This window comes from Penicilliopsis zonata (genome assembly GCF_001890105.1).
Source record: "Penicilliopsis zonata CBS 506.65 unplaced genomic scaffold ASPZOscaffold_14, whole genome shotgun sequence".
In the NCBI taxonomy this organism is placed as follows: Eukaryota; Fungi; Ascomycota; class Eurotiomycetes; order Eurotiales; family Aspergillaceae; genus Penicilliopsis; species Penicilliopsis zonata.
The window spans coordinates 694815-718475 of record NW_019208923.1 but is presented as its reverse complement, the minus strand read 5'-3'; the positions used below and the strand labels follow the sequence as shown (position 1 = coordinate 718475).

The following is a 23661-nucleotide window of genomic DNA, read 5'->3' as shown; positions in this document are numbered from 1 at the left end:
CATCTCGACCATATCATGCCTTATATTCAGGTGGCGGAGCTGAAGTCTTTGGCGCTGCCGACAGGGAATCACTCTTTGACCGCGTCGCTGCATGGTTGCGCAACAACATTCTGGTTTTCGGATCATGGCAATAGAAGTCGGGGGTTCTGCCGTCCTTGTCCTTTGAATCAACTGCAGCACCATTGTCAAGTAAAAGTTCGATCATCTCAGAGTCAGAGACGTAATATATGGTCTTGGTGACGATTGCCACATGAAGGGCTCTAAGTCCTTGCGCGCCTTTCATCTCTATATCAGTACCGTGCTTTAAAAAGACCCGAACCACCTCGATTTTTCCCTTTTTGATGGCCTTATGGAAGAGCAGCTCCTTGCAGCCATTGTAAGCCGTACGCAAATTGGGATAACTGCGCAAGAAAACCTCCACGGTCTTTTCATGGCCATTCTCAACCGCAAGGGCAAAAGGCGAATTTCCTTCATGGTCTTTCGAGTCAACCTCCAATTTAGGCCCGACCAACCAACTCCAAAATGGTAGCTCCAGAGTCTTGTCGTGCTCGAGGAGGACCTCGCAGACGTCATGGTGACCCTTTCTAGCCGCCAGATGCAGTGGTGTTTCCCTCCCATCATTGCTAAGGGTTTGTGCGTGGTGGTCCAGAAGAAGCTGGACAATCTCAGCATATCCAAAGACTGCAGCAATGCGCAGGAGACGAGTGGAATCTATTCCGGGACTATCGCAAATAGAAGGATCACACTCAAGCAGCAAACGAACAACTTGCTTATGGCCTGCTCGTACCGCGTGGTGGAGTGGGGTTGCGTCGTTGCCATCCTGGAGCCGTGGCGATGCATTCTTCTCAAGGAGAAGACGGACGATATGCCAGTGACCCTGTCGGGCTGCTTTGTGAAGAGCCGAGCATCCGACATCGTCAGCAGTATTCGGATCTATCCCGCTCTCTAAGAACGACGTGACAAGATCGAGTCGGCCATGGTCCGCCGCAACGATAATGTTCTCAGGAGTCTGGTCTTTATCCAATTTTTCAGTCATGTTCAAAGATGTGTAGGTGGAAATCAAGTTCGATGGCCCGGTCTCATCTCACCATGACAGAGGGTTTTGGTTCTCGTGTGCCAAGGTCCCTTAACCTCATTATGGTACAATTAAGCGATCATCCCGTCTTTTGTCTCATACTCCATAGTACGCTGACTGAAGCCTTCCGCTCCGCTTGTACAGCATTTCTCGGCCTGAATTGAGTTTCCTTCATTTAGTAGATATTGAATTTTCTATGACACAACTAATAAATACACTTATTCCTCCTAATATATCTCAACCCCCTGAATGTCGTTTAGCCGCGCCGAGGAACCCCTCACTAGCCTGAAATAGGCAATGCCTCGGTTGATACTTGAGAACTCTAAGGTGATTAAGCTAACTCAATATAGAATTAGAAGATTATTTGCTGTACTATCTCTTAAGGATTCTTTTATCAGCATTATCTATTGTGTTGAATCTATAGGTGCTACAGTATTACTGATATGATGATGCTATATGAATAGGTCAAAATTATAAATTACTTTGAGGATTTTCTGTTATAATGCAATGTTCCATAGATTCTTTGCATTAGGGTTAGGGTTAGGGTTTAAATATCTCTATATCTCAACTAGATCCCTATGGGTTCTATCATGCATGAATATATAGATAATAGTCATCTAATTGATAAATAGATACTAGTCATCTAATTGATAAATAGAATAACTAGTAGTAGTAGTAGTAGTAGGATTCAACCCGTTCAGCAAGCCTCTGTGGACGCTATACTGGGAACTATAATCCGCAGAAACTAAACACCACCTTCTTTACCCATTGTGGCAGCATGGATGGTCGTATATTTAGATGTGAACTGCGGCAGCCCCCCCTCTTCCATAAGATCCGTATTTTTGGAAAAGTCCCCCTCACTGGGGATGGGAATGGAGTACGGGATAGGAGCCCGTAACACTTCCACCTCCAGAGTCGACAACCGGGAGATGGGGACCTCCTTGCCTTTGGTCTACACACGATTTCCAGTCAGCCAAGATACTCCGATAGAACGAAATGGGATCTCTCATACCGTGAAGACCTTCCATTTGAGGAATTCTGCCAAAAGAGGCACCACAGTGCCCTCCTCCAGACTCATCGAGGCAATGGACACCCCATCCGCCGGGCCTAGACGGATCCTCCCGCCCCATTCCTGGGAGAGCTTATGCAGCGGCACCGAGATGGGCACCTGGGCCCGGGACAGGATGCCCTGTTCCTTCTGCGTCTTGCAGTTCGCACAGCCATACTCCAGCTCGGCGCTGAAGTTGAACACCTGGCCCAGTGTCCAGGACTCGTCGGCGTCTTCCAGGTAGAAAGTGATGTAATACGGCTTTCCCTTGAGCGCGTAGCTGGGAGATAGATCCGTGATTAGCTTGCATCTACAAGTTAGGGCAAGGAAGAAGCATATACCGGTCATAGGTGATGTTGATGATATAGTCGTCAAATGTATCCTTGGAGGTGTTGAAGTCCTGATCGCTCTGCAGGTGCATCATCGGGTGCCCGTACAGCTCCCAGACACGCTGCTTGACCGAGTCCTTGGTGGCCCCCGCCGTGAGCTCTGGGTACGTGTAGCCCCATTGCTTTTCATCGCTCATGAACTGGGACGAGTGGTATGAGCCCTGCTCGTCCTTGGTAAAGGGACGCAAATCTTCCGTGTAGATGGAGTCGCCTGGATTGATCCACTTGTCGCTCAAAAAGTGCCAGATGGCCAGGATCCGATCCACGTTGCTGGCACTGTTAGTCATGATCAAGATAAATCTATAGATATATATATATATGCACTTACGCATGGTGGAGGTAGAAGACCGGGTCGAATCCTGCAACGGGAACATTGGCCATATGCCCATCGAACGTCTCCCCCTTGACAGGCTCATCGTCCTCATCCTCAGAGTCCGAGGTATAGCCCCCGGTCGACGTCCCGGTATACCCACCCACCCACATGTGGATGTTGTTGTGGACCATCTCCAGCGAGAGCCACTCCGTCGCACACGGGTCACTGCCGTTGGAATTGTGCTTGGCGTAGCGCGTGGAAGAGAACTTGTTGTAGTCGAGGAAGTAATCGTCGGTGAGCAGGCGTGCGACATTGTCGGCGATGCTGCCGGCGAGGAGCTTTTTATACCACTCTGCGTTCTTGATGTTCTCGTTGACCATCTTGTTGTCCACTTTGCCCTTTGCCCACTCACTATCATCAGGCTTTGCCCACCGACTGGTGCCAATAGACTTGTCAAACTAGTCAAAGAGTCAATGGATCTATTCACTCATCCCAGACGGACAGTAAACAGGGGGAAACGGTACATTTTCGGCCTGAATCTTGTACTTCCCCATTCTAGGGTCGCCCATGGCAACCTTTTCCCATTTATCCTTTCCGACTGGGAGCCGATTGACAAACTTGTACAACGGGTTATCAAAGGGTTCCGTCTCCGTGTCTCCCACTTTCAAAATTTTGACATTGGCTTCTGACAGCAGATTCGGAAGGCCCAGTTCCTGGGTATCCTGCTGCTTGATCGCCCAGTCCCAGAAGGGCAGCCGCCAGGTATCAGCTGCGGCCGTCCAGGTGGCTTTGATGGCGGGATCCGAGATTCCCTCTTCAATCACTTCCTGCACCATAATGTCATGCAATACTTGCTAGATGTATCTGTCAGCGATGATATAGATATATATATACATCTAGATTGAATATTGCATACCTCATACAGCATCAGGTACGGCCGATGCCAGGTAGGAAACTGGTAGGTGTTGTGGGCGCAGTAAAAGCCATCTGGTGAAGGAGCGTGATTCCACCGCTTAGCAGGCAGGCCGTGGATGCCTATAGTGATGTTCAGTAACTTTGGCTTCAATTTCAGGTGTTTTTACCCCTAACTCAAACCTACCGGCGATCCGATAAAAGGACAGCTCGTTCTTCAAAGGATCCCTCAGCTGCATCTTCTTCACGGCGCGGACGAAGAGAGAGACCTGGATCTGGTCTTGAGGATCGGTCGAGGTCGCCCATTGCGACACCTCGCGGCGCACGGGAACTGGCTGTCCCGCGGGAACGGGAATGCCGGTAATGGCGAATGTTTTGTGTTCCATGGTGCTGGAGGGATGAGATGTCAAGCTGGAGAAGTAGTGATGTACTGAATCTGTCTGTGTCTTTCAAAAATGACCAGCGCAGCATCACAGTATTTATATTTCTACACCGGCCGCGACTCGGCCAGCGGACAATCAGCATTGCCGTCGTGGCGAGCCGGTGTCGGTGCTGGATGTGTGATGTGAGCTGAAGCAATGCATCGTGAGGATAATCTAGGCGACCATCACATCGCGGTGGTTTTAGCCTCGGGGCCAGCCGCGCCTGGATCTATCAAACTAACCAGCGATAGCCAATGGCTCCGCCTCGCTTCCCTTCTCCTCCTGGCCTGCGGGGAATCGCCCAGATGATGCAGTAGGGCTGGCTGAGGATGACGTTAAATCAACATGGTTGCACTATCAGTAATTGGAAAAATAGGCGATGAATATGCAACCCCGCTCTTCACGCGCTTTTCTGCAGGCCGAGAAAGCTTTAAGAATAGCATAACTACATCAAATCCTATACTTTGCTCAGGTACCATTCTTCCTCGGCTATTTTCTCGTGGAAATCCTTGATTATCTTTCCCTCTTTATAGGGCGAATTCTTTACTTTCCAGTCACCCGATGATCTATAATTCAGCTTGAAATATATCTTATCTGAGGTCTGCCTAGTAGTCTCTTTGCTTCAGCTGTATATAAGCTATATTATAGGGACGAATCATGTATATAGCAGTCATTGTCAGCTCTTTTATGATTTACATATAAATACTATTTGTGAAACACTGGAAAGAAAAGATTTGAATGCCTTGGTGGGGCTGACTTTGAGCCTGCTATTTGCATTTGGCTGTATAATGGCTCTTACATGAAGTTCTACTTGGTAATTTGACATATAGACAGCAGGAGGATTAGCTTTATTTGCCCCTATTAGAGTCTTCTGCAGAAGAAGGTTGGTGTCTGTGAAGAGTTTTTTTCTATGCCGACATTTTCTTTATGAATAAGTCAGATCCTATAGTGTTCATCACACTGGCAACTGCTTAACAAGCTAGGCCCTGATAATATGAGAATAGGAAGCAATGAGTGGTCAGGATAATAATGTAAAGCAAATCCGTATATCCGTCGATCCACTATAGCCGGCAACATGCTAGGTAAAGGGCATATTTCCTTTCCACACTTAGATAAAAACATTGAAAGACTTAATCTAGTAGTACTATATGTAGAGGCTTGAATCTAATTCTAATATACTCCGTATAGATATGATGGATCTGAAGAAAGACAGTGGACTGATAAATCATGTTAGGCTCCATCTATATCTTGGCAATCTTTAGTGGCTGTAGGTGGCTAGCCCAGTGAGTGACAGGTTCTATATGGGTTCATTGGCAGCGTGCAGAGTAAGTACTTGAAAGCCAAAGCATGACATACAGTCATACTTTTATAAACCTTATTGCTTCGAAACTGAGACTCTTCCTCTTGAGCATATCCCAGAAGTCATAAATAACAACTGCTACTATTCTCCTATTGATACTTTGAAGATATATTTTGGCCCACCCTTGCTCTTGCCGGTGCTTTCCGCAACCAGGGAATAGACACAGGCCATATTGACAATAGTATGAAGCTTTAGAACAATTTCATTAGATATACAGTGGTCAATCTTGTGTTGTAGGTAGGTTAGCTATCTAGCAGTATCTGAGTTTTCCGCTTTCCTATAGATTAGGTATGCCAGTGCCTCCCTATATACATTTTCTAGAGGTAGTGCGCCTTCAACTATGCGTAATAATCTTCAAGGTTATTTTAACACCAAATTGTAAAGTTGTATGAGAGAGAAATCAGCTAATTCTTCTGGCATCTTCTCTACATATGACATTTAGACTGTTAGATTGTGAGATAATAACTGAATATACATTTGGCCACATCAAGCCATATACATGCCGCTAAAAATGCAACAAAGAAAAGCCTACGCGGCGTCAGTTTGACCACGGAGGAATTCAGACGACATGACTCGTATGTCAATTGAAAGAGCATTTCCACCATGGATTACTGAATGCTCAGTTCATGTCAAAAGTTGGATATCTTGGTTTATTTAAATATTGCAGACACTGTTCTAGCTCTTGTCTTTAGGAGATTTTACTTAGCTCTCTCTGATATTGAGGTCGTGCTGACGGGGGCCTACTAATAGAAAAAATCAATCATATGCACCTCGTGTGGAGTAGAGGTACTTTACCAATGAGTTAATGTAACATGGATTAGCCGGTTTATAAGTAAACAGCGTGGCCCGCTTCAAATGATCTCTCTCTAAGAATTTTTACTCTAAGAATTACCTACAGTCATAATGTCTTCAAATACCAAGTTCACCAATGTCAATCGAAACCCAAATGACACCACTGAAATTGACAATACAGAGTCCATCGCCAATCGAGAGCTGGTCGCTAATCTAGAGCCCGTCTCTGATGCTCCCAATACCGTTCCTGTTGTAAATGATTTCCGCAGTGAAGCCGATAACGCCTCTTTGAGCTCCTCTGGAACAGACTACACATCTCTTCAGTCAAGCGTCCTGGATTATGAGTAAGTTTCATGATTCAATTAATTGATTATGACATTGATAGGGTATCAGATACGAAAATGGCCGCCGATACCAGAATTACCGCAGGGGGGAATACTTGCTTCCCAATGATGAAGACGAGCAAGATCGCATGGATTTCCTACACCATATCTACGGAATGATTCTGAGCGGGGAGCTGCATGTCGCGCCAATTGGTGATGTTCATCGCGTGCTGGACATTGGGACTGGAACAGGCATCTGGGCCATGGACTTTGCCGAGTATGTCTTTGCTGCTATCTTGACTTAAGCCTGGTACTAATTGGTCAGCCAGCACCCAGCTGCAGAGGTAATCGGGAACGACTTGAGTCCCATCCAGCCTGGATGGTGAGTGTGAATGATACACGGTCCCCTTTCCAGTTGAAGAAAGATCACTAATCAACATTATCACTAGGGTGCCTGCCAACTGTGTCTTTGAAGTAGATGATTTCGAGGCCGAATGGCAATATAGCCGCCCCTTTGATTATATCCATGGGCGTGAGCTTGCTGGATCGATCAAGGATATCAATCACCTGGCTGTACAGGCATTCAATAATCTAAAGCCACGAGGATACTTTGAGCTTCAGTCATTCGCCGTGAAGCAGTTTTCAGATGACGGCTCTCTAGAAAAGAAGGGACCTTTTACAATTCAGCTCGCCGAGCTGATTAAAGAGGCAGGCTTGAAATTTGGTAAGCCGATGCAGGATATCGACACTTGGGGTGAAGCATTAAAGTCGGCCGGCTTTATTGACATCATTACCAAAGTAGTCAAGGCTCCTCTGACTGCGTGGCCAAAGGATGAAAAGCAAAAGAGAATTGGGCGGTTTCTCCAGTCTCATACAAATCAAGCCTTGGGTTCTTACCTCCCTGGGATTCTCACAACCGTCCTCGGATGGGCAAAGGAGGAGGTTGATTTGATGGCAGCCAAAGTGCGGAATGAGCTGGCAGACCAGTCGATTCATCAATACGGGAAGGTGTATTTCATCTATGGGAAAAGGCCATAATTGTATAGAAAATTAGAATGCTTATGCATTAGATTATGTCTAACATGATTATCTGAGATATAAACAATGGTATACTATATATACATTGTAGGCATCTACGTCAAGTTAACTCCATCAGATTAGATTTATTTTGTATGCATTTCGAGGCTCTATAGGGCCAAAAAGACAACACCAGCCAAGGCCGGGAGCAGGCCGGGGTGAGCGGTAGGTATGACCCCCATCCCCTTGGACGAGGCACTTGTGGCCGATCCAGATGATCCGGATGATCCAGAGTCAGACGTTTCTGTCGGTTCGACGGTGCCGGTGATGGTGACGGCTGAGACAGTCGTGGCGGCGACGCCATTCCCTGTGGCCGACGATACAGCCGAGGGAACCAGCGTCGCGCCCGGGACAGCAGCCGTGCCAGTGCCGATTTCCAGGATGTCGTCGTCGTCGCCGGGGGCAAAGTTGGCGTTTGCCAGGGAGATCTCGTTGTTGCCCATGTCGTAGACCACATAGGCGCTGCGCAGGAAGGTGTCGCCCATGAGGTTGACGCCCGGCTCACTGGGGACGAGGCCAAAGATACACGAGCCCTTGGAGAAATCCGGTTCTGCGATCGGGAGCACCAGCTGGCTGATCCCGACGGTCACCGTGGCCCCGGAGAAGCTGTAGGTGATGTTGTAGTCCTTTTCGGCGGCGGAGCAGTCGATATACGCAACCCCGTCGCTGCTGTCGTAGGCGGCATCCAGCACCTTGTAGATCGGGTCCACCAGCTTCTCGGGCAGCGCGGTGAAGACGCTGCCGCAGTCCAGCGACACGGCCAGAGGCAGGTCGGTGGTGAAGCTGGTCGTCTTGGATCCAGCCTTCTCAACCGACACCTCCGTCAAGGCAATGGCGAGAGAGTAGTAGTTGTCGTAGACCGGGACAATCGGGACGGTCTTGAGCTCGCCGGTGTATTTCGCCTTGTTGACGCCGCCAAACAGGATGGAGCCTGAACTGGCGTTCAATGCGTTCAGGTAGAGACTGTATGCTGCCGACTTGATGGCGCCACTGTTCACCAGCGCCTGGGGGAAGTTGGGATACGTTTTGCCGTCGTGTTCGGCCTGGTAGGTCGAGATCTCGTATCCCACGCCGAGAATCCCCTCTATTTCATACATACAGTCAGTATGTGTCTTTGTCATTGAATGGAGAAGCGCTTACGATCGTCGGTAGACTGCTCCGCAATGGCAAACTGCATCTTCTCGATCGTTGTGTCGCCGATCACCAGCTTGTCCGCCGCATACGGCCCGTACGCGTTCGTGCCGTCGGCGTACGTGATGTTGAAGGAGGTGTCCAGGGCTTCGTACGTCGACGAGGCGCTGGCATTGTACACGCCGTAGGCAGCGCAGGGGTCGCCCTTGGCTGAGCATTCGGAGGAATTGGCGACGTTCACCCACAGGTCACTGCTGCCGGTGTCGAGGGAGAACTGGAAGTGCTGCTCGGGAGTGCCGAGGCTGAGGTTCAAGGAATAGTACATATACGCCTGTCGTGTCAATACTATCCTGCCTTTTTCCACTACTGGAAGAATCTCACCTGGTTCACGATCTCCACGTTGACCACCGAGGATCGTTTCTGCAGAGGAGGAGGACCTGCGCGGCGTTGCAGAGGCAGTTCGAGCACAGCCGGAACATCGCGCTTCTGCAGAGAGAGCGCCAGCACGCTGTGCACACATGCAATCAGTCCAAGCACAGCAGCGCGCATTTTGTCTGTCAGAAGTTGGAAGTTTTTGTTACTAGAATAGAGTGATGGAAGAGGACAACCCCGCGGCAGTCGTAGATTATATATAATACCTTCGTATCACCTACCGGGGAGTCACCTGCTAGTGTTGACAGGAAATGAACATGCTTTTGGACCCTGACGATCAGCCAATGTGAAAGCGGCATTATAGCCGAATCCCTGCCATAGGTGAAACTAGCGTGGTGACTATATACGGAGTATACTGGATACGGAGTATATAGTATAAGTATAGTACTATAATAGATAGGAGATATTAAGCTCTATATGATTATCTTCTTTCTTAAGATACTATATTAGTATTATATGAGACTTCAACAGATACTACTTATCAATATGAAGATTTAATACCATCAAGAGTACTCCGTAACCTCCGTATTCAGGGTCCACATATCGGGCAGTACAGTGCAAGCCTAGCCCTTTACAGTATAGTCAATAAACGTTAGTTTTTTTAGGCTCGGCCCTCCCCCCCTTGGCGTTAGCTGCAACTTTTCCTATTGGCTGTATCTGGCTTTCATAAGTGGGTATCTCTCGTGGCAGCCTACGGAGGACTAATCGCCGCAGGGCTCTTTCAGATTCTCCTTCTCTTGGCTATAGATATTCTATTAGCTTGGCTTAGTTGGTGTATATTCATCACTAGAAATATGTGGTAATCTAAGGAATTTCTATGGAAGAAACAGTCTACATATCTCAGCTAACTAGGGAAGCTAAAGACAGAGCTCTATCAGAAGTCATGATCGATTGAAATCTCACCAGCAATGTTGTCCAAGCCTATCCTCTGGAAATTGCCTCATACTTCTTTCTGCTGAGCCGAGAGTCTTGTTCCCCATCTTCTACCAGCTTTCTTCTTCCTCACTCTTATAGCCAGTATGATTTGATATGAAGAGGGAGCAGCTAAGCCCTGGAATCTGCGAGTTATTTCATCACCACGGGAAAACCTATTCACGACAACAGCCTTGATGGAACTACAGAATACACATCTCCTGGACTGGCATAAAGCCTATACTACCAAGGGGATATTCACAGACGTGTGGAGTTTATACTTGATATTATGCTCGCAGGAGATATTTGTTCACCGCCAGACTGTTCCAGAGAGTACTGACAGCGGCAGGTACACTGAGATAGAGCCTATAAGCAAGTCATAATACATAGAAATAGCCATAATTCTGATATGGCATCGTTAAACACCTGTCTAAGCGACTCGGCGTTTTTTGAATGCCCCAGGCATTGATTTTATAGGTAATATTCTATTCAACTAAAGATTAACCTCGTCTAGCATCAGACTGCCAGATCAGATGGACTTGATTGTTATGTTTGGAAATCTGAGATAGTTACTGTTTATCCTATGTAATTAACATGACCATCCAAATTCTGGCCAAGTCTTCTGGAAGTATGTAATCTCAGCGCAGGCTATGTCATTAGTGATAGCATTCCCTAAAAATGGGTTAGAATAGCTTACTTTTCCTTGATAGATCCTGCTACTATCCATATAGATAACTGCAGTATCACTTGGCAATATTCTAAGCGATCATATCATCCCATCTCTTATCTTCTAGTCTTATCTTCCCAATGTGGCAGGTCCTCGCGAAGCGCGAGTGAATTGCGGGGAAGCCGAGATAAGCTCCAGCTCTACATATACAAATACTGACCAGCTCTACAATACATACTTCTTTATTGTATAACAGGCAGTCTCAAGTCACAATGACAGTCTCTGCAGCAGAGGCAGTGGATCGAGTGCCAGGCACAGTCCGCCTGGTCGACTGTAAGTGTCTTCCCCATACCTCTATCTATCAATAATAACATCGCTAGTCGGGCATCAGTTACACAATGTCAAGCACCAAACTGGCAAGTCCGACGTGGTTCTGATCCCACAGCCCACTTCAAACCCGAATGATCCCCTCAATTGGAGCAAAGCCCGGAAGGAGTACCACTTCTGGTTGCTCTGGATCTGGGGCTTCATCGCCGCCGTGTCAGTCAACTGGTCAGGGCCAGTGTGGGTGCGTCTTCCTACCATCAGTGTTTTCGTACCAGGAGCTATAGTTATGGATTCATCCTAATTGATTGAATTGTAGACTCAATTGGCAGACGATCTCCACACAGACTACGTCCATCTCAACATCTCCTCCGCCCTTTGCTGGCTCTTCCTCGGCATCGGCTGCGTGCTTTTGCAGCCCACATCCATGAAGATCGGCCGGCGTCCGGTCTACATTCTCGGCACGCTGTTCAACATCGCGGGCTGCATCTGCGGAGGACTCATGCATACCGTGAAACAGTACTTTGCCGTCAATATCCTCACAGGTTTTGGAGCTGCCCCCGTGGACTCCCTGGTCGAGATCTCCACCACCGACCTGTTCTTCCTGCATGAGCGCGGCACCAGACTCAGCCTGTATATCTTCGCCATCTATGCTGGCTCGTACCTGGGCCCCGTCGCCAGCGGGTATATCGCTGCCTCTCAGGACTGGCGTTGGTGTTTCTGGTACCTGGTCATCTTCTTCGCCGTCCTTCTTCTTGTTCAGATTCTGTCGCTAGAAGAGTCCAGCTTTCGCCGGCCTGCTCAACCCCTGCTGGGTGAAGATGTGGCCGCAGCAAAAACCATCAACTATGACGATGAGGAGGCTGCTGCTGCTGCTGCTGCTGCTGCCGCTACTGTTTATGAGAATGAAGAGGAGAGACAAGGGGAGACTGACTCTGATTCCCCCCCTGTCAAAACGTTCACACAGCGTCTACGTCTCTGGGACGTATCCCAGAACGACCCCCGATCGTGGCTGTTGCTGGCCATCCAGCCCTTCTCGCTGCTTGTCTTTCCCCCGATCGTCTGGGCTGGCGTTGTCTATGGCGTGCAAGTGATGTGGCTGTCTTTGCTTGCTTCCACACAGTCGTTGATCTTCAATGCGGCGCCCTACAATTTCTCCGTGGAAGTTGTCGGCGATACCAACTTCGCTGCCTTTATCGGTGGCTCCCTGGGCATGCTCTGGGGCGGCAGCCTGAGCGACTGGTACACACAGCGCCTGGCGCGCAGGAACAACGGCATCATGGAGCCAGAGTTCCGTCTGTGGATGATGCTCCCCCTGGCCATCATCAACACTGCCGGCGTGCTCATGTACGGCGTTGGGGCAGCTCAAGGCGCACACTGGATCGTCCCAGCGGGGTTTGGAACCGCCTTCATCGGGTTTGGAATCGGGAGCGGCGGTGCTATCGCCATCACATATGCCGTCGACTGTTACCCAGAGGTGGCGTCTGAGTCTTTGGTTCTGATGCTCTTTCTGAGAAACATGGTTGGAACAGGGTTTACATTTGCCATTCAGTGAGTACTACTTACTGCCTTTATATACATTGTCAAATGCTGATTGTTTTCAAGACCATGGTTGGATCTCGATGGACTCCAGACCACATCTATCATCATGGCCGTGCTCTGTCTGGTCTTCAACCTTTCCTTCGTCATCTTCACCTGGAAGGGGAAGTCGATGCGCAGATGGACCGCGAAGCGATATTGGTCCATGGCCGAGAGGTCAAGAGCAGTTCATGCAGCTGTGATATAATTTCCCTACTGAAGCCAACGTTTTACAGATACATAGAATGATAAACTACATGGCAGTGAGAGGCAAGGAAGCCCACCTCTTGTAGAGACTACCTAATGGAGCCTACAAACATAAGATATGGAAGCTCTTCTTGGGTAAAAGAAAATATCTTCTCGGACATTTGACCCTGCTCCAGGTTTACATTTATAAAAAACTTGTCATCAGAATCATAGTATTATAGTATTTCACTATGTCATAGTGACTCAGACAACTGTCAATTTTATCTTACTCTATTCATTACTTTATTGTATATATTTCATTCTATTGCAATTCTTCTAGTAATCTTATTATATAAGTGAATGATGTATCCTAGCCAGCTATTTGGGTTATCTCACATAAGTGAATACCAATATAAGGGAATAAAATCTTTTGAAGATATCCTCAATAAGGAGATGAAGCTCTATATAACCGACAGAACTGGAATGAGAACTTCCTATATCATCTTCTCCCAAGTGGACGAGCAAGCCTTTGATCAGGAGTTCTCACCGTTCAATGACCACCATCTCCATCACTCCTTACTTTGGTACATTCGAAGCTGCGAATGCCTTCTTGTCAAGATGCCCACCAAAGCACATGAACTCGCTCATATGGAGATACATAATAAACTAATCGCCATGCTCTTCCAGATGGGCCTAGAAGATGACCTCAAGACTCTTGGCCACGCTGATGTGGAAGCTGGCAATCATACACAACAACCAGACCACAGCTATCAACCAAAAGTTCTTCCCTATGGTCGGTCATCAAAATGGCCATCGGTGGTGATTGAGACAGGGTTCGCAGAGCAGAAAACACACCTGGTCAAGAAGACACAATGGTGGATTCATCAATCAGAGGGTGATGTACGAGCTGTGATCACCATCTCAGTGAACCAGAAGGTCAGAGAGATCATCCTCGACCACTGGCACCCTGTCAACCGCCCAACCCGAGGAGTTCCAAGCCGGATGGTGGCAGAGAGTACTCAACAAGTGGTGATCTCACAGGGGGCGGGGGATGACGCCTCTATCAAGGTTGAAAATGCACCCTTTGTCGTTCCTTTCTCCAGCTTCTTCCTCCGTGAACCTTTGCCGGGCAAAGAGGCCGACTTTAGATGGACAAAAGAGCAGCTGGAGACTTTGGGTAAAAACGTGTGGGAGGATCATCCAAGGTCTAGAACAACAGGTTCAAAGGTGGCTTGAAAGTCATCTCTATTGTCTAGTTTCTGTCTACTCTATCTATCTATATCTATAATTGCAGCCGGAATGTGGCAACCTCAAAGGCCCGTAGAGCAATGTTGATCTCGCCTGTCCGGAACTCCAGCTTCTCCTCGTCGTCTTCGAGGATGTTACATTTCCAGACGTCGACAACCGGCAGGCTGGTCTTGATGATACCACTGGCCTGTCCTCCCAGGCTCTCAAAGACGCGGAGGATAAGACTCTGGCCCTTTCTGGCGGCGATGCCACCCAACGAGACATCCTCGTCGTCTTCGCCTCGCTTGATCGTATCCAGGACCAGCGACGGGTTCCCTGTGATAGTGATATCGTTCAGCATATGCGATTCAGTCGCTGTCACCAGCCTCATCGGGTTGTTGAAGTTGTATCCCGCGCGCACTGTTCTCGAGTCCAACGGGCCTTGATGGGGGAAGATCGCATATCGAACATGATGACGGCCTATAGAATTAGAATAAAGAGGGGAAATGAAGGAGAAAGAAAGGAAAGAAGCTCACCCATATCAGCACACGCATCCGGGGCTTTGGGAGAGCGCAAGAGGGAGAGACGCATGAGATGACCACAGGTTGCAAAGCCATATTTACTATCATTCAACACCGAGACGCCGTATCCATTCTCCGACAGATCCGCCCATTTGTGACAGCAGACCTCGAACTTGGCCATATCCCACTGCGTGTTGTAGTGCGTTGGCCGTTTCACGACGCCGTACTGCGTGTCGTACGAGGCTTCGGTGTTGGTGACGGCGACGTCGAACTCGACCTTGAGGAACTTCATATCCTCGCGCCACTCGACCTCGGTGTCGATCTGGATGCAGGGGGATTCATCGTCGATTGCTGCCGACAGACTGATGGTCGAGACCAACCAGCTCCTCTCGCTGATCACCGTCTTGGTGACGATGCTGGCCCTGTAGGGACCCTGCTCGGCAATGGCAGAGACGCCCCCGGGCAGCTCCTTGCGCGAGGTGAGATGGTAGACCTCGACGTCCCAGGCCTGGCGGTAGAGCGGCTTGTCGTCGAAGATAACAAACTGGTTGGCTTTGCCTCCCTTGGCGAGCACCTGGCGGTTGATCTTTACGTCAAGCAGCGAGATGATTGCTCCGTTCTCGATCTCCAGCTTGTATCGCTCGTTTGCCAGTTCAAACACCCCTGGACGGACCTCGGCTACTGTCACTGACGGACTGGCAGGTCTCTGGATGGAAGCAATTCCCAGTCCATCACTGGAGATCAGCGCATATTCCTCGGCGACCTTTACCAGTTCCCTCCGGGGCCAGGGGAGGGTATTCAAAGCCCGCGTTGCAGGAGAGGATGTCTCTGAAGTTCTTATTCCCAATACACCCAGGGCAGTGTCCATCAAGTGCTGTCCGGTAGCAAAGAGTTGGGAATACAGCTTGTCCGAGTCGTCGTAGCACATCCGGATGCAGCTGCCCGGCAGACAGTCGTGAAACTGGCAGAGCAGGAGATCTTCCCATAGAGAATCGATCTGTGCCTTGGGATAGCTGTACTGCGCCTGCTTGACGCTCGCCAGCGCTGCAACATACTCCAGATCGTGCATGAAGATCTCGGCCTTGCGGTTGTTCCATTTTGTCGCCGCCTGCGTCGTGTACGTGCCCCGGTGCAGCTCAAAGTACAGCTCGCCGTACCAGGTCACAAACTCGGTTTTCCCGGCGGCTGCTTTGCCTTCCAACTGCTCGAAGAAGTGATCCACGGACCGGCCGTGATGGACGCGCGGGATGAGACTCGTGCGCTCGCCGAGGCCACGCAGCCGCCGCAGACTCTCGATCTGCTGGAAGGTCGGCCCGCCGCCGCCGTCGCCTTTGCCAAAGATCAACACCGAGGAGGGATCCTGGTCGAGCGACTTGTGCTGGTCGACGCTGTTCACCAGCTCTGCCAACTGCGCCTCGGCGTTGTACGTCTCGGACGGCGGCATATGGCAGAGCACCTGGCTGCCGTCGAGGGCCACCCAGTTGAAGGTCGTGTGCGGGAAGTTGTTGATGTTGTTCCAGCTCAGCTTCTGCGTGATGAACCGGCTCATCCCGGCCAACCGACACAGCTGGGGGAGTTGCGCCGTGTATCCGAACGTGTCTGGCAGCCAGAAGGTGGTCGATCGCCGGCCGAATTCCTGCTCGAAGAAGCGTTGGCCGTGGAGAAACTGCCGCACCAGCGACTCCCCGCTGGGCATGTTGGTATCGTGCTCAACCCAGCTGCCTCCGATGGGCTGGAATGATCCCAGGCGGATCTTGTCCATCACCCGCGCGTAGACAGACGGATAGTACTCTTTCAACCATTTGAACTGCTGTGCCGACGAGGCCGTGAATCGATGCTCGGGATACCGGTCCATGAGATCGCACTGGTTCGACCACGAGCGTGCCACCTTGCGCTTCGTCTCTTCCCACGGCCACAGCCAGCAGGTGTCGATGTGGCAGTGGCCGATCGCGTACACCAGCTGCTCTTCCGCTTCCTCTGCATCATACACATCCTCGCTGTCGATCTTGTCGCCCAGGAACTCGCGCGCAATCGCTCGGGCATCCTGGATGGCTGCATCGCTGCCTGCGCCGGCCGTAAAGGCTTCAATGATGGCATTGCCAACTTGCAGGGCCTTATGTGCTTCCCACGACTGTTGGGGGAACTGGCGGGCGGCGTCTAGCATGTCAGTGTCAGCATGTTGGCATTTTAGGGTTTAGGGTTAGGGTTAGGGTTTAGGGTTCAAGGATAAGACATACCGGCAATGGTTGTAAAATCAAAAAGCAACGCTCTGGCTTCCCTATTGACAGCCACAATCTCTGCCGTCTGCAGCGTAAAGTAGCGATCCGGGTCCGGCGGCTGGTTCCTGGCTCCCTTGCCCAGACCGAACATGCCGTTGCACGCCATCTCGAGGTAGAAGATGTGCGCGGCGCCGTCCTGGACAGAAGCAGGGAGCCGCCATTCAATGCGTTCGCCGTCGCCGCTCAGCCCCTGCAGTGGATGCCCGGCCTCTGTCCAGACCATCCCCTCACAGCTGGCCTCCCAGTGCAGCTCGAGGTCCTGCTCGCCCTGCAGCGTGGGGGGGAGACAGATCTCCAGCCGGAACCAATGGGTTGACCAGCCGGGGCCGAAGGAGGCGCCTGTTCCTGTCGGCTTGAAGGACTGCGAGATGGCTTCGGCGAATGTTGGTCGAGACAGATCGGGAGCCGACCAGACAGACAGTTTCAGTACGGGCTCTCCCACGCGAGATTTATACAGTGATCTATCATTAGTCGAAGCAGGGAAGGAGAGAGAAAAAGTAAACGCACGAGAGTAGATTCTGTTTCTCATATTGACCAGGCTGGATAAAGGTCTCCAACCGGTCACGGTAGATGCTATGGATCACCTTGCCCACAGGACGGGCAGCGAACCGAGGATACTCCATTGAGGCTAGAGTTAGGATATGGAGAACAAAAATATCCCTTCAACATGCCGATTCTCCTCTGTCTTATAATGTTCGCCTCGGCCAACGTCCGCATTAAATCGCCGGTTAGAAACATCCAAGAAATGCCCGGAAATTACCCGGCCACAGAGTCGTGAAAGCAGGTCAATAACCGATAGAAGGTCATTCTATGTGGATCATGTTTCAATACCCTCCAGATACCGACTGCCAATCAGGTCTCTCTCGCGTTCAGGGGAATGGCGGGGTGGTCCACTGTGGGGTGAGTTCCGGGGAATTTGCGGAGAAATAATCTGATTGATCATGAGTATGAGTATAAGTACTCCGTAGTATGAGTATAAGTAGTTGAACAACCATAGATACTCATAATTCAGTCTTCAACCTCTACTCTTCCATCACTCAAAATGGCGCAAAATAAACCAAACACGGAGAATATCGAGTCCATCGAGATGGACCCCCCAGACACCCAGCTCAAGGCCCCCATCATGCGGACCAAGGAAGATGACCTCGGCGTGTGGCAGAGTGTCAAGCGGTACAAATGGGTGTCGGTCCTGGCCATGGTTGCCGCGTTCAGTGCCTCTCTAGACGGATACCGTGAGCTCTCCTCTAATCCCTGCTCTTGACCATACTGACTGCTCTAGAAATCAACTTGAATGGCGGCATCGTCGCTAATAAGGGCTTCATCCGTCAGATGGCTGCTCCAGGCACAACCATCATCAACAGTAACTATGTCTCTGCCTGGGGTGGCATCCAATCTGCAGGCCAAACCATTGGACAAATTGTATGACCTACATACATACTATCTGTATAGATGCTGATATGTTAGCTGCTTCAATTCGCCACTGAACGTTTGGGTCGGAAAGTAGCGTTTTACATCCTGTCTATTTTCCTAGTTGCAGTAAGTTTACTATGATTATTCTCAACACTCACCACTAATGATTCTCTAGAGCATCTTCGCCGAGTCGTTCGCCACAGCCTGGGATCACTGGCTGGTGGCTAAACTGCTTTCTGGGATGGGCGTCGGCATGCTCCAGGCCACGCTGCCGTTCTACATTTCGGAAATCGCACCCACCCAGCTACGAGGGTTCTTGATCAATGCCTACACCTTGTAAGCAGTCCACTTCTCTCAGTTTAGGACCTGTCTGATCTCTCATTTCTAGCTGGTTTGTTCTCGGTCAGCTCTTTGCCTCGCTGGCTCTCAATCGCCTCAACGCTCAGGATCCCTACGACTTTCGCACCGCCATCTATACTCAGGTCTGATCTCCTCACATTTCTCTCAATATTCCCATACTCACAAGTCAGTGGGCGATGGTTGGCATCTCCATCGTCATTATCATTATGATCCCCGAGTCCCCGTGGTGGCTCGTCAGCAAAGATAGACAGCCTCAGGCAGCCAAGATCCTGCACACCTTCTATGGCCACGTCGAAGGATACGACATCCAACAGACAATTGTATCTACCCTCCTCATTACATATTGACTCCCTCTAACACCCATAGGACGCCATGACCGCAACAGTGGCTGAAGAACGCCGGCTGGCGAGAGAAAACTCCCAGCAGGGCATCTGGGCCATTTTCCGCGGGCGAAACGGCGTGCGTTTCCTGATTGCCGCCTGGCCCAAGATCACACAGCAGTTTGTGGGCTTGTCGGTTTTTAACACTTATGCCACCTATTTCTGTCCGTCGAAACCTCTCCTTATCACATACTAATCACTAATTATATACTAACTAATTATACTAAATAGTCCAATACGCCGGCAGTAATAACCCCTTCCTGGTGACGCTCATCCTGTCCTGCACGCAGATCATCTCCATGATCTTCACCTCCTCCATGACCGACAAGCTCGGCCGCCGCCCATTGACCGTGTATCCCTACGCGGTGACTGTTGTCTCTGTGCTGTGTCTGGGCATCATCGGGTGCTTCGATTACACCGAAAAGGCAACCAGCTCGCTGCTCATCTTCTTCGCCTGTCTCGCCACCTTTTCCACCACCGGCGCCTCCGCCATCGGATACGCGTATGCAGCGGAGGTGCCGCGCCAGGCCCAGCGAGCCCAGACGGCCGGCTGGTCGCTGGCTTCCTCCAATTTCCTGTCCATCATGTTCAGCTTCTGCACCCCGCTGATGATCAATGGCAATGCCCAGTGGGGGGTCAAAACGGGCTTCTTGTACGTCCATCTCACTTTCACCGAGTTCCTTGACTTATATCCTTAGTTTCGCTGCCACTGGCTCCATTGCGGTGGTGGTCGCCTGGTTCATTCTACCTGAAGTCGCCCTGCGTACACCGGCAGAGATTGATGAGCTGTAAGTAGTCTGTCTTGATGCTTCAACATTCTTAGTTCACCATGAATCTTTGCTAATCGTCCAGGTTTGAAAAGAGAGTCAACTTCCGCAAGTTCAAGGGTTATGTTACAGATGTTGAGATCAATGCCAGGGCTGGATATGTGGACTCTTAGGATACTTTGATAGTTTTGCATATAATTGTCATCTAACATAGTTTATAGCTTACTAGTAAAGATTATTAATCAAGATTATTAATGATCCCTGCTACTCTGACTCATTCTTAACATTTCTCATCCACCACTATTGATCATCTCTTCCTTTATCTTCATCTACTCTCGACATGGACTCTCGTCAAATCAAAGAGGAGATCAAATCCGCCTACGATGAAATCGCCCCCGTCTACCTGAACTGGACGCAATCGTCTCACCAGATCCGGCTGGCACATCTCGACATCATGCTCAAACAGCTTGACTCTTCGTCTCCCTCCTCTCAGAAGAATATCCTAGAGCTGGGCTGTGGTGCTGGAGTGCCCTGTACGCAGGTCTTGGCGGCCCGCAAAGACATCCACGTCACTGCCAACGACATCTCCGAGACGCAGATCGCCATGGCCAAAGAGCAGCTCCTCCCAGCATCTTCGTCTGTGGAACTCATCCAGGGAGACATGATGGCCCTCGAATTCGCTCCGGCGCAGTTCGACGCCGTGCTGGGCATGTATTCCATCTTCCACCTGCCACGCGATGAACAAACTACCATTCTGGCGCGTATCTTCCACTGGCTCAAGCCCGGGGGGCTCTTGCTGGCCAACTTTGCTGCTGAACCGTTTGCAAGCTTGTCTGATCCCTCCTGGCTGGGGGGTACAAGGGGGGGGATGCATTGGAGCAGTTGGGGGAGAGACAAAATCAAAACAATCATCACGGCTCTAGGGTTCGAGGTTCAAGTTGATGAGGTGGTCGTCGATGATGAAGAGAATGTTGCATTTCACTGGGTTCTAGCTAGGAAGTAGTTATTAGCTACGATATCAGATTCTATTGATGATTGAAAGATGCAGGTATAGTATGAAACATGGCATATATTGAATTTACTCTATATATATACAACTCTGAATTCAGGTTGAATATGTTCTCTTATTATCTAGAATAGTGCTCTTCTATTCATATATCTTACTTATCATTTATACAACACTTTAGATCATATTTTGTAAGACAAACCAGCGGAAGAGATAAGACGATAGGCCAAGTAATCTCTAGGCAGCAGTATTTCTTCAATATATTGTCTTTGAGGAATTCTGTAGGTATCGGTTACTCCAACCACAGCATGCAAGTCACCACCAGCTTTGAAGGTAGTTCTAGATTTTATTCTTACTATTCCCAATGATACAGAGACTGACTTGTGAGATCGAGTGGACTTTGCCTCACATCTGCTGGCTGATGCCTTTGAGCACGACCCGTCCATCAACTATTGTCTACGGTCTTTTGGCTCAGAGCAACGCAGCAAATGTCGCCAGGAACTATTTGATGCGCTTCTCACCTCTGCCATCTCAAGAAATGCCAGCATTGAAGAGGCCGGCGGCTTCAGGTCGTGTGGAGTTCTCGTTCCGCCAAAGGATCAATCCTTGCCTAGCTCTAATTCAAAGGCAAGGCTTGTTGCTGCAGGACTTGAGAGTTGCTTGGTGAGGACTACTATCTAAATGTTTTATAGCCTATACGCTTCTAATGAACAATGTCAAGGCGAATATTCATGATATTTCTTCCCAGACGAAGCCCTGCAGGGATCTGGTCATGAAAGGGGAAGACAGATATTTCTATATCTTCTTCCTGGGCACCCCCACAGCGGAACGGGGTAAGGGCCTCTGTTCAGCGATCATTAGACATTATCAATCCATCGCGGCAGAGCAGAAGCTGCCTATCTATCTGGAGGCCGGGACTGAATACTGCCGGTCACTCTATGAATCGCTTGGCTTTACAGTTGTCGGTGAAATTGTCATTGGAAAAGGGAAAGCTGCTGCAGATGGAATGGTGGAAATCGGCGGTCCTGGCTTCCAGGTGTGGGGGATGATCTGGGTCAATAGGTAATATTTAGAAGATCAGTATTGATTGAATAAAATAATAATATTGACTGACGTTTAAGGATTATATACTTATTATATAATTTCATATCATAATGTATAATAATGATCCTCTATTATATATTGCAGGATAAGACAAATAGTAGTCCTCAACAGTTTAGTATGGTCTTTAAATCCCCACATTTGCCCCTCACCTGCCTGACATCATTTTCTTCTCATCATCTATTCACTATTTATCTCAGCATTGATATTCAAATACAACTTTATATCCCAATGGATGTCTTCCGCCCTGGAGCCACGGCTGTGATTACCGGCGCTGCCTCAGGCATTGGTTTCGCAGCCGCACAGCTCTGCCACCGCCACGGGATGGACCTCGTGCTGCTCGACATCAACGGAGAGAATCTCAAGAAAGCTGCCGGAATCCTCCCATCCACGCCCGAAATAGCCGTTTCCACCTTTGTTCTAGATGTGTCGCGACGGGAGGAGTGGGAAGAAGTCAAAACGAAAGTGCTTGCGAAGCATCCGCGGGGCATCGACCTGCTGATGCTCAACGCCGGACGATCCTGCAAGCCCGCCGAGGGGAAGACAGCGTGGCAGGATGCGAGGTACTTTGAGACGACATTTGCGACAAACACATTCGGGTATACCAATGGTCCTGCCGCTTTTCTCGACTGCGTGATCGATGGTGATGATGACCAAGAGAAGAAGAGGGCGGTTATTTTGACCGGCTCCAAGCAAGGCATCACCAACCCGCCAGGAAACCCGGCATACAACGCGTCCAAGAGCGCCGTCAAGAGCATCGCCGAGCAGCTCTCTTTCGATCTGCACGGCCGCCATCCACATGTCAGCGTGCATCTGTTGGTGCCCGGATGGGTGTACACGGGGATGATGACCGAGCACTTCCCCACGAAACCCGCTGGATGCTGGACGCCCGAGGAGACGGTGGAATTTCTGGTCCGGAAGATGCAAAAGGGCAGCTTCTATATCATCTGTCCGGATAACGAGGTCACAGAGGAGATGGACGCCAAGAGGATTGCGTGGGCGTGCAATGATATTGTCCAGGACCGGCCGGCGTTATCTCGTTGGCGGGCGGATTGGAAGGAGAGAGCCGAAGCTGGGTGTAATTGATTTTTACAAGGTATTATTGATAGCAATGGAATAAATAAGACCATTTAGTTACTTAACAATGAGTTATTATTGTAGGGATACTAGAATTGTCAGTCAGGCTGTACAGCTTCCCTGCCTTGGCTATAGTATACTTTAATTAAATTATGGCAGTGAGGATAATACTAGCACTAAGATAGTGAGTGGTCCTTATGAATGATAGTGAGTATACTTATTATATTAAGAGGTAGACCACATTCTAATAAATAGATAATATAAATAAGTTAAATATAGAGATGATTACATCTTAAGCCTATATTTCTCCTACTAATAGATAAAATATATCTTTCTATATAAACACCACTCCTGGTTGCAGCAAGAATTAAACCTGTAATATTTATAATCCTCAAGGGTAACTAAATTATGGCTGGTGGTCGGTCTGGCAAAAAACAATGGACTCAAAGGGGATTGAACCCTTGACCTCTCGCAAGACTTTAAACGCCACTTGTCCACGACATGTAACTATGCAAAGCGAGCGCTACTACCACTGAGCTACAAGCCCAATTTGATGATTTTTCCCCTTATAATTAATGGATGCCAACTCTAC

The 23661-nt window shown here is 49.3% G+C and overlaps 10 protein-coding genes and 1 non-coding gene across 11 annotated transcripts; 7 read left to right on the top strand and 4 right to left on the bottom strand.

Moving 5' to 3' along the window:
* Positions 1-1820: 1820 nt before the first annotated feature.
* ASPZODRAFT_18679 (hypothetical protein) lies at positions 1821-4123 on the bottom strand (the record flags this gene model as incomplete). The annotated part of the gene is made up of 7 exons (XM_022727271.1): positions 1821-2027; positions 2088-2403; positions 2465-2782; positions 2841-3283; positions 3350-3679; positions 3742-3860; positions 3925-4123. 7 exons carry the CDS (start codon positions 4121-4123, stop codon positions 1821-1823), a joined length of 1932 nt encoding a protein of 643 aa, XP_022578999.1.
* A 2299-nt stretch (positions 4124-6422) lies between these two features.
* Positions 6423-7672, top strand: ASPZODRAFT_18678 (hypothetical protein; the record flags this gene model as incomplete). The annotated part of the gene is made up of 4 exons (XM_022727270.1): positions 6423-6655; positions 6705-6911; positions 6960-7016; positions 7084-7672. 4 exons carry the CDS (start codon positions 6423-6425, stop codon positions 7670-7672), a joined length of 1086 nt encoding a protein of 361 aa, XP_022578998.1.
* Positions 7673-7821: 149 nt separating this feature from the next.
* Positions 7822-9485, bottom strand: ASPZODRAFT_101619 (hypothetical protein; the record flags this gene model as incomplete). The annotated part of the gene is made up of 3 exons (XM_022720791.1): positions 9224-9485; positions 8852-9173; positions 7822-8795 (listed from the first exon to the last, which is right to left on the bottom strand). Exons 1-3 carry the CDS (start codon positions 9389-9391, stop codon positions 7822-7824), a joined length of 1464 nt encoding a protein of 487 aa, XP_022578997.1. The 5' UTR covers positions 9392-9485.
* A 1640-nt stretch (positions 9486-11125) lies between these two features.
* ASPZODRAFT_18676 (hypothetical protein) lies at positions 11126-12963 on the top strand (the record flags this gene model as incomplete). Its single annotated transcript, XM_022727269.1, has 4 exons — positions 11126-11186; positions 11234-11421; positions 11497-12728; positions 12783-12963. The coding sequence occupies 4 exons, from the start codon at positions 11126-11128 to the stop codon at positions 12961-12963; spliced, it is 1662 nt and encodes a 553-aa protein (XP_022578996.1).
* A 653-nt stretch (positions 12964-13616) lies between these two features.
* ASPZODRAFT_18675 (hypothetical protein) lies at positions 13617-14177 on the top strand (the record flags this gene model as incomplete). Its single annotated transcript, XM_022727267.1, has 1 exon — positions 13617-14177. The coding sequence occupies one exon, from the start codon at positions 13617-13619 to the stop codon at positions 14175-14177; it is 561 nt and encodes a 186-aa protein (XP_022578995.1).
* A 46-nt stretch (positions 14178-14223) lies between these two features.
* ASPZODRAFT_27716 (hypothetical protein) lies at positions 14224-17591 on the bottom strand (the record flags this gene model as incomplete). The annotated part of the gene is made up of 4 exons (XM_022728099.1): positions 14224-14648; positions 14705-16846; positions 16927-17429; positions 17476-17591. The coding sequence occupies 4 exons, from the start codon at positions 17589-17591 to the stop codon at positions 14224-14226; spliced, it is 3186 nt and encodes a 1061-aa protein (XP_022578994.1).
* A 419-nt stretch (positions 17592-18010) lies between these two features.
* On the top strand, positions 18011-20058 carry ASPZODRAFT_18673 (hypothetical protein; the record flags this gene model as incomplete). Its single annotated transcript, XM_022727265.1, has 10 exons — positions 18011-18200; positions 18248-18387; positions 18433-18504; positions 18554-18714; positions 18767-18860; positions 18909-19058; positions 19105-19282; positions 19350-19770; positions 19817-19906; positions 19971-20058. 10 exons carry the CDS (start codon positions 18011-18013, stop codon positions 20056-20058), a joined length of 1584 nt encoding a protein of 527 aa, XP_022578993.1.
* Positions 20059-20185: 127 nt separating this feature from the next.
* ASPZODRAFT_135303 (hypothetical protein) lies at positions 20186-21027 on the top strand. The gene has a single exon (XM_022723758.1). It carries the CDS (start codon positions 20226-20228, stop codon positions 20886-20888), a length of 663 nt encoding a protein of 220 aa, XP_022578992.1. The 5' UTR covers positions 20186-20225; the 3' UTR covers positions 20889-21027.
* Positions 21028-21191: 164 nt separating this feature from the next.
* On the top strand, positions 21192-22014 carry ASPZODRAFT_135302 (hypothetical protein; the record flags this gene model as incomplete). Its single annotated transcript, XM_022723757.1, has 3 exons — positions 21192-21224; positions 21280-21554; positions 21613-22014. Coding segments are annotated over exons 1-3 (641 nt in total), but the record flags the coding sequence as incomplete, so codon positions are not given.
* A 47-nt stretch (positions 22015-22061) lies between these two features.
* ASPZODRAFT_795678 (hypothetical protein) lies at positions 22062-23243 on the top strand. The gene is made up of 2 exons (XM_022730235.1): positions 22062-23088; positions 23154-23243. The coding sequence occupies exon 1, from the start codon at positions 22113-22115 to the stop codon at positions 23076-23078; it is 966 nt and encodes a 321-aa protein (XP_022578990.1). The 5' UTR covers positions 22062-22112; the 3' UTR covers positions 23079-23088; positions 23154-23243.
* Positions 23244-23507: 264 nt separating this feature from the next.
* ASPZODRAFT_t116 lies at positions 23508-23616 on the bottom strand. The gene has a single exon. It is a non-coding gene; the product is annotated as a tRNA-Ala (tRNA).
* Positions 23617-23661: the final 45 nt, after the last annotated feature.

Bases quoted from the DNA above. Each gene is read 5' to 3' on its own strand.
- ASPZODRAFT_795678 (XM_022730235.1), top strand. From the start codon at position 22,113: ATGGTCTTTAAATCCCCACATTTGCCCCTCACCTGCCTGACATCATTT.
- ASPZODRAFT_135303 (XM_022723758.1), top strand. From the start codon at position 20,226: ATGGACTCTCGTCAAATCAAAGAGGAGATCAAATCCGCCTACGATGAA.